Genomic DNA, 8,888 nt, shown 5'->3' on the forward strand with positions numbered 1-8,888 from the left:
GTAATAGTAATAGTAATAGTAATAGTAATAGTAATAGTAATAATAGTAATAGTAATAATAGTAATAGTAATAATAGTAATAGTAATTTTTTTTTTTTTTTTTTTAATAATAATAATAATAATAATAATAATAATAATAATAATAATAATATTAATAACAATAATAATAATAATAATATAATTCAATTATAATCACAGTGCTCTAAATTGCAATTTGAAAAAAAAACAATGCTTCAAACTTGGTGATAGACAAGACTTATAAATTTGAGCAAATAAAGACAACACAAGCAAGTTTTAAAAAATATGAAGCCTCCAAAGGAAAATTTGGTGGGAAAACGGAAGGTAAAGAAACCAAGGTTGATAATTATTTTTATTGTGATGGCCTCAAGTAGAGTGTGATGGGAGAAATTAGTGCTGTACCTTTCGAACACCAGCTGGTGCTACAACTTCATTGTTACAGGAATGAGCATACAATTTTCCATGGCAGAGTGTCAAGGAAGACAGTATGGCTTACAAGTACAATGGAAGACATGCCTTTGAATTTCAATGGACATAAATGGTACCGGTACTAGAAAGCATAAAGTACAGCGCATCTATTGAAGTTTTATTATATTTGTACACAAATTTGAATTTCTGAAGAACAGAAGACATTTGTAATGTTACTGGACCAGAGCTGAAGAGCACAGTGAATGCAAGCAAATTAAATATATTAATTAACATAAAACAGTACAGTGATGAATCTATTAACATCTAAACATAAAACACAATATCGTGACAGTACACAACTTACATTATCATCAATAAATACATGAACGTGACAAGCTGATTGTTAACACTGTGATAAATGATGATATAAGCGATACCCCAGGCTACGATGAAATATGCTAATAACGATGCCTATGAAAATCAAGTCTGAACATACTCTTAAAATACGATTGTGCATAATTAACCTATATGCTCAAGGCACAATTATGAAATGCAGGCCTGTTCAATCAAATATGCATTTCTTCTGAGCTAGGCCTACAATGAAACTGATGAGTTCCCAATCAAGTGTGCATTTCAAACTTTCTGGAAAACAGTAATTCTCAACAGAGATTTGCAGACACTGCCTGCTTACACTAGTGTAATGTATTGTATCGTATGACAATGGACAGGAGTTCCTGAGAATGACAAAACATGCAAAACAAGGTAATAAAAATATAGATTAGTATACACATAAAAAGCCAAATAAAAAAACAATCTACATTCAAGGTACGGACATGAATAAATTAATAAATGAAAATTATGAATTCAATTCACGTAATTTTCACATGAATTTACAAAAAAAAACCTGTAATTGGAATATTAAAGATTGACTTGGCATTATAATTTAGATACGGTCATAAAAGAATACTTTATGTTCCCAAGCTTGATTGAATTGATGATATCAAAACTCTAAGTTAAGGCTCTTTTTTTCTGAAATATATTATTTTACCAAGGAGAACAAAATGATTTTGATCTTTCAAATAGCAATTCTTGAAAACATATAGATAATATTTTTGAGGCCAGTATCTTTTGGAACATTAGCAAACCATTCTGATAATAACAATAAAACTAAGGTCATTTTCCAAGCGATTTGGAATAATTTACAATCGCCATTCGGTCGACATTAAACAACTTGCAGCCGCCATAGCCACATTTTGTAAAATTCTTGCATTTTGAAAGTAGAGATATGTGCTGAATTTAATGTACCATATATTTTTGCGTATAAGTCAATCTACGTATAAGATGACCCGCGAGTTTGAAAAGATTTTTGGATGATTTTTGTATGTCGCACGTATTAGACGACCCCTTAATAGACCTTTCTGGAGTGTCAATCAAACTTAACAACTGACTAATCAGAACAGCGCTAGGAATACGCGCGCGTCTCACAAAAACATGTGTTGTCCCACAAACGCACGTGTTCTCGTAGGTTTTAACTGTCGTCTTGTGGGACCTTAGCAACAATATCCAAGGGGCGGGGCTTAGCGGAAAGGTCTATTCCTACATTTTTCTGCTTTTTATGGTCTTGATACTGCATCTAGCTGGCTAAATACAAAGCCAAATTTAGGCTAATCTTCCAAATAACACAATTTAATGGGCTTTTAAATGTTCAAACCTTATTTTCCCCATTTAAAATTGCATTAATTTGAATACTAACAGCTAGTAGCTTCACTTCAGTAGTGAATTTGCATGTTACAGGCGATCTGATGACGAAAATGATTTAAAAATCAAAAATTTGCGTATGTTGCTCGTATAAGATAACCTCCTGTCTTTCGATCGTAATTTGCTATTTCAAGCCTCGAGTCTCATTATTTATGCGAGAATATATGGTACTTCTGTAGAACTGGGTAGGAAGTGAAGTTCTTCTGTATCCTGAAAGTAGAGACCTTTTCTGAATGCCAATGTGTACTAGTACAGAAATGGTTAGAGTGCTTTGTATGCTCAATGTATTGGGCCTACTGTCCTAAATGTACTCAATATACAATTTATAAACAGTTGTGAATGAAATAATAATGTGAATTATTAGGATTTATGGATACTCTATGTACACAATATAAAAATTATTAACATTTTGAATACTGTAATATTAATTTTTTATATTAAAAGATCCTTACCATCAACAACTCTGCGGGTAAGGTCAAAAACCTCTGGTGAGATAGACCCTTCTGTCAGCATTTTTCTCATGTCATCTCGGGTTGCCCAGGTGACAGCTGGAGGAATAGAGGCAGTGCTGTCTTCCACAATATATTCAACTTTTGCAAGAAAGCTAAACTTGAGTTTTGATGGATGTTGTTTCGGAAACAATACATGACGAATTTGTACCACAGCCTCAAGTCTACCTCCAACTGCTAGAGACTAAACATAATTTGTTTTTTGTTAATTATTGAACTATAACTTTACTGACAAAATGAACTGTCAGTGTTGTTTCTCTAGTACACTCTAACAAACAGTGAAAACATAAGGTGGGGCAGATGCATGAGGACTTGACTAGTGGTGGTGTGTGACACTCCACATCGACCTCAGTCTAACGATAGTATATGCTGAGGTGAGAAAATTCCTGCTCATTTTCATTGCCTCCACCAATTATATTCCGGAAAAACACCCTTCTAATGCCTACTACTCTCTCGGCTGTCTAGGCCTAGGCCCTATTTTCGGTTACGGAATGTAATAATAACTAATATTGTTTCATATTATATTAAAAATACGCCATGGCTAGGGATATGGTACCGTATCTTATCTTTCGTTTGCTAAAGGTACGGTAAACTGCATCATCCGATAAAATGCTGCCGCCGGTGTGACGTCATTTTTTATGAAGACTTGTGAAATTGCTCACTGAGGTTAGGTTAAGTATGCCTATAAAAATGCATGAAATATGAAAATGAGATGGAAGGAATTACATTGACCCTTTTAAATGATGTGATAATTAATTAATATTAAAAAAAAGAAACTTAATCTAATCAAAAACTAAAAAGTAATATAGAATACTTTCACATTTATTTCAGGTCAAATGCTATACCAGGAAAAGGTAAAATTAATTATATTTAGACCCTATACTGTATATGATCTGTGATTATAACTATCCTTTCTTGAGTCATACGATTGTTCTTGGCCATTGTGCAGTAAACGTGTTACATATTATAGTGACTAGTAAGTTAACAGTTCTCCATTGTTGGTTTACTTTATGGAATATGTGATAGCTGATTGCCATTAATTTTTCTGTAGTAGTCGCATTTTAAATTTTATTTACTGTATTAATTGTTGGCGAGTTGCTCAATTATGTACTTGTTTTGTGGTCCGTGAGCTTGACGTCATAAGTCACTTTAGTATATAACAACTCGACAGGAAAGCAGGCTCACAGCCAGCAATTTTAGAGCGATGTTGTCAGGCTGTTAGCGGCATTTTATTGGATAATGCAATTTACCAACCTTAACAAACGGAAGTTGAGATATGGGACCGTATCTCTAGCCACGGTGTTTAAAATATAGTATTTAGGCTGTAGATATTTGTGGAAAACCTATTTGTTTACACACCATTTTTATGATGATTACTGAGGGCGCACTCCAGGGATAGGCAAAAATAGCACAAACAATAATAAACACTTTGTACTTATGTAATTTTTTTCACTTTAACACCTGCTTACTAAGCCAGGCCTAGGCCAAGCTAGGCTTATTTGACCTAAGCTTTGGCTCTACGCCTCTTCTATCCGGAGTCCCTTCTACTAGGCCTTGCCTGGGGTGGGGGTTATTCGCTTGCTAGCAAAGCCAGCAGCAGCAGAGATGCTAGCCTTTATCTCCTAGCTAGTAGGGGCCTAAAGGAAAGGCCTAGCTAGCCTAGCCTACCTCCAGTACACGTTTTCCAGTGGTCTTGAATTCTTGACAATATTGATCAATTCCTTCGTATGGAAATGTCCACGATGTCGTATTTGGACAACGAGTTAACAGAAACTTTGATGCACGACTCTGATATACAAGAACAGACACTATGCTGTTAATATGTTTACTGTTTTCTCGATCAAGTTCGCAGGTCGACGCCATCTTTAAAACGCTACACAAAACAAAGGGAAATCCCGTGGTTCTGGACAGAACTATTTTTCTAAAATCACAAATTAAATTATTATATAACTCTGTTTACATGGAACTGCTTAAAATGTTCATAGTTCATGTAGTTTACCGTTAAAACGACACACTAAATACGATAGCGGTCAAAAATTTCAAATTTATTTATTGAAATTGATCGAAATACTGTACTGGTTTCCGATTTGAAATGGTCGAATCCGGATTCTGTGTACAGTCACGAAATTAACAACACGTGTTTGTGTTTTGGGTTAGAGTTCACCTACCTATTGAAGAGGGCATGATGTTGTATGAGTTGTTGTTCAATTAAAGTCATCTTGTGTGAAAATGGAAACCAAGGAGTGTATAGAATGTGGTGCTTCCGATTCAAAATATAAGTGTCCAAAATGCTACCATAAATAGTAAGTTAAGCCGTGGTAGGTAGGCGTAGGCCGGGTCGACACTGTTGTTGCAGCAGTGGAGGCTTCTTGGAAGTGGACATGTGCCCCCTCCTTTGTGACCGCTAGGCCCTGACTGTGGTTAGACCAGCGCCCGAACCAGGGAGTAGACATACAACATGAAAGGCCTAACTAAAGCCTATTTTGACCTTATCGTTTGAAAGACTAAATAATGGAGTCATATGCCTGGATGTTAACTCTGCGTCATTTTTGCTAATGACACTGGATGGAGCACCTTCACAAAATTTTGTTGAAATAAAATAAATAAATATAAATAAATTTTCTATTTCTTTCAGTTGTTCAGTCACATGTTGCAAGAAGCACAAAGGTGAGAAGCAGTAGTGAATTCAATATTTCCTAAATGGGCAGCAGGCGTGCTACCGATTGAAGTCTTCTTCTTTGGGTACACTGTTGCCAGTGGGATTCCAGAGAAAATAATCCCCTTGTGCAGTAACGATCTATGAGCATATTATAAATAGGTGGCTCCAGAAATTTGCTGACAAGTGGTCCGACGGGGGGTCCAAAACAAGGGGCTGACTAGAGCCTGTACGAGTCCACGAATAACCCAGCAAACACAAAACATTCTTATAATGTTTGCGGACGTTGTGGTTAGGTATGTCACAAAATAACGTTCACACAACATTGTAACAGACCTGCCAACTCACCTGATCCTGTCGGTCACCCGAAATTTAAACAAATTACCAGTTCTCCCAATCGAATGTAATTTTCACCCGATTTCACAGGCCACCCCACCTCCCCAAAAATACTCCAATTTATGCATAATTTGATTGATTTGATCGTTATTATTTAATGTATTTAAGGCATACACAAGCAGCCATTTTCAATTCAAATGTCGCCATTAACGGCCAATAATTTGTAGTGACATGACTTTTTTGGTATCTTGCATCATCTTTTGGTTAATTATGGAAATCTCCAGATTTTTTTAAGATTTTAAAAAAAATCTCCAGATTGTGCTTTCAGACCACAACATTACAGACTGGCAATCAAAATAATGTTAATTGAGCAGGCAAATTAACAGGGTGTCCAGGCCAGTCCAACAGGGGGAAATGCTGGAGCGACCACTGCTATCTCCTTTCCATTGTGCTAATACAGTACTTAATATTATAAGTCAGAGATTGGGTATTGGATTGGGACCCTGTTCAGATATCAATATATCATGCTACCATTGATATTATTCAGAATAAATAACAAATATTTATTTTTTCCCCAGAGTCTTGTACACAAGTATCAATCAAGGACAAACCACCAGCAATTAGTACAACCAATCTCGTAGTTGAAAAGCAAGGTACTGGTATATAATTATTACCATTTCCAAATATATATATTAGCAAATCAAAGAAAATCAAATTTAAATTTGAAAAATGGCCACCACAAGAAGCAGAGCTTTGAAACGTAATGCCTCCGAAGGAGAGGTGAGGTATTGCAATAGCGCACGTCTATGTGTGGGGTGTGTGTGTCCTTCTGGATGCAACTCAAAAATTACTGGACCGATTTACTGCAAATTCTCACATATGTGTATCTTGGTCCTCAAATCGATGCTGACCAGAAGTAAGATGCAGATTTTAGAATGTTATTTATATATTTTCTGGCCGCAACAGCTGACAAAGTCTACTCGAGCGGAGTGTTTTGGGTTTGAAATCTCTGATTATCTTTTTATTGTTATTGTTGGTATTTTTAAAAATTAAATTTCACTACCTCTATTCATCTTATTTTTTTTAGGTATTTTCTCAAGTGCCAATTAATTCATGCTACTAGTTTTATTAATTTATTTCCATGCATTTTTATGGTAGTAAAATAATAACACATTTAGTACATTCTGAACAGTTTCTTAATTTTTTAAAATAATTTTAATAATATTTATTCAACAAAATATTTCATAAGTAAATCCTATACAAAATTGAAAATTATTGTTATTTTAAAAATTGAATACATATTTCTTGCTTTCAACTTTAAAAATAATCTTCTTGTCTAGAACTTATGTCTCTTTTTATACCACAGGTCCATTGTCTCGTCTCATTCCGCAATTGACTGTGCAAAAGAGTCATACAATATTTATGTAATAGTGGTCTCTGTTGAATTTTGTGATTGTTAAATGTGACATTGCAGTTTGGACTCCTGCCTTTAGATATTTGTCAATACCAAAATACTGTACATAAATAATTGAAAATGTTCAATATTTAATCATTTTAGAAAAAGAAGAAAATGATATAGAGATTGAAGATAAAGTACCTGATGAAAAATTAACATTGTTAGGTAAGTAATTTATATTGTTAATACAGTAGTAAGGAGCTTTCAGTTGCATGACAACGATAGAATGTAGAACGTAATGACGTCACTAAAAGGTATTTGCGCATGCGAGTTCTCATCGCGTGGATTCTAGGATGCAATTTGGCATTTCATTCTAGCATCGCTTTGTCAACCAAATTGGAAGCACCCTATTATCTAGTGCAAGCCCATCCTTTTTAACAGTCTTACAACTTGGCCACCAAAAAATAATGTAGTGATGATGATTATATATTTAACATTATCATAGCTTATAATGCTTGAACCCTCATATACTTCATATAAAACTATTATTCAATGATTACATAGTTTGTACCTAAAGTGATTTTTTTTCTTGTGTTTTTTTTTTTATCATTGTATTTAGAAAGTAAATTTTTTCTTTTAAACTTTAAACTCCATTTGCATTTACATTCACACTATAAATCCTGAAATCGTTTTTCTTTTCAGAGAAATCAAGCACAATAATTAAACAACTTGAAAACCCTCATCTTCGAAATATGTTGCTAAACTTGGACTCAACAAATGACAAAATTACTGGGATAAGCCAGGCAATGCAGGAACCAATTTTTACCGAGTTTGCAGATGCATGTCTTGGAATCGTTGAAGGTCCACCTCAACAAAAAATCTGAACAGAACATTTTAAAAAAAAGTGTGATCTTGTAAATTCATAAATACTTGTTGATTCTGGAAGCTATTGATGTGGTTTTGTGCTTGATTGTTTTTGACCTTGAGGAAATTGTTTGCATTATTGTCATGTATGGGCTCCTTGTTGGCCTGCATATATATTGACCTTTCCAAAGTGTCAATCAGACTGAACAACTGACAAATCAAAACAAAAATCAAAGCCAAAACATTTTGATTGACAGCCAGGAATATTCACACTTCCTACACACATAAAAGTTTATGTACAAGTTTATGCTGTCATTTTGTAAGATTTTAGCAACAATATCCATGGGTGTTGCTTAGTGGAATTGTCAATCTTTTCATACTCTGCTACAGCAGCAATACATGATTTGAGCATGAGAAGGTGAACATATATGAAATTGGAAAATAAGCCTATGATACTTTAAAAAATTGGTACAGAATGTGTACAGTACATGGAAATCCAAAATATATGAACCATGACCTTTTCTCAAATACCTGTCAATAAGTGACATAGAAATGGACATGTTGAGATTATATAGAATTTGGAGAATAACACTGGTTAATTTAAAAACTAAGCTGGCACACGCACATACCTAATGATTGTAGACCCCTCATGAAATAGCCTGTAGTGCAATAAAATGCTGAGTTCTTGACTTAGAGTCATTCTGATTATTTATATTGCTTTGTTTTTACATTCAGCACTCGCACTCGTCTTGCAAGACATGTTTCAGCCAACCACACATACTACATACACACACACATATATATATATATATATATAGATGTATCATTGTGAAATGATGTAGCACGTTGTTCCATAACAAATATATTGGTGAAAGTGATGACAATGAAAACAAAAGTCAAGTTGACGTATTTTTGGAACATAATTTATTAAACACGAATATTTC

General features: G+C 34.3%; 2 protein-coding genes across 2 annotated transcripts in view; one reads left to right on the forward strand and one right to left on the reverse strand.

Annotated features, from left to right (window-relative positions):
• Positions 1 to 4,585, reverse strand: part of LOC117103134 (serine/threonine-protein phosphatase BSL1 homolog) — a 19,108-nt gene extending 14,523 nt beyond the window's left edge. The window contains exons 1-2 of the mRNA XM_033243640.1: positions 4,361 to 4,585; positions 2,636 to 2,876 (exon numbers count right to left, since the gene is read on the reverse strand). Coding sequence (XP_033099531.1) covers positions 2,636 to 2,876; positions 4,361 to 4,555 — 436 coding nt within the window. The 5' untranslated portion in view covers positions 4,556 to 4,585. The remainder of the gene's footprint in view (positions 1 to 2,635; positions 2,877 to 4,360) is intronic.
• Positions 4,586 to 4,805: 220 nt separating this feature from the next.
• LOC117103135 (zinc finger HIT domain-containing protein 3-like) lies at positions 4,806 to 8,633 on the forward strand. The gene is made up of 5 exons (XM_033243641.1): positions 4,806 to 4,995; positions 5,328 to 5,359; positions 6,263 to 6,337; positions 7,243 to 7,305; positions 7,783 to 8,633. Exons 1-5 carry the CDS (start codon positions 4,922 to 4,924, stop codon positions 7,962 to 7,964), a joined length of 426 nt encoding a protein of 141 aa, XP_033099532.1. The 5' UTR covers positions 4,806 to 4,921; the 3' UTR covers positions 7,965 to 8,633.
• Positions 8,634 to 8,888: the final 255 nt, after the last annotated feature.

The sequence above is a fragment of the Anneissia japonica genome, unplaced genomic scaffold, assembly GCF_011630105.1.
Source record: "Anneissia japonica isolate Jap-2015-1 unplaced genomic scaffold, ASM1163010v1 scaffold287948_len850469_cov200, whole genome shotgun sequence".
Taxonomy (NCBI): domain Eukaryota; kingdom Metazoa; phylum Echinodermata; class Crinoidea; order Comatulida; family Comatulidae; genus Anneissia; species Anneissia japonica.

Bases quoted from the DNA above. Each gene is read 5' to 3' on its own strand.
- LOC117103135 (XM_033243641.1), top strand. From the start codon at position 4,922: ATGGAAACCAAGGAGTGTATAGAATGTGGTGCTTCCGATTCAAAATAT. The intron at 4,996-5,327 runs GTAAGTTAAGCC...TATTTCTTTCAG, and splicing joins CCAAAATGCTACCATAAATA to TTGTTCAGTCACATGTTGCA. The intron at 7,306-7,782 runs GTAAGTAATTTA...TTTTCTTTTCAG, and splicing joins TGAAAAATTAACATTGTTAG to AGAAATCAAGCACAATAATT.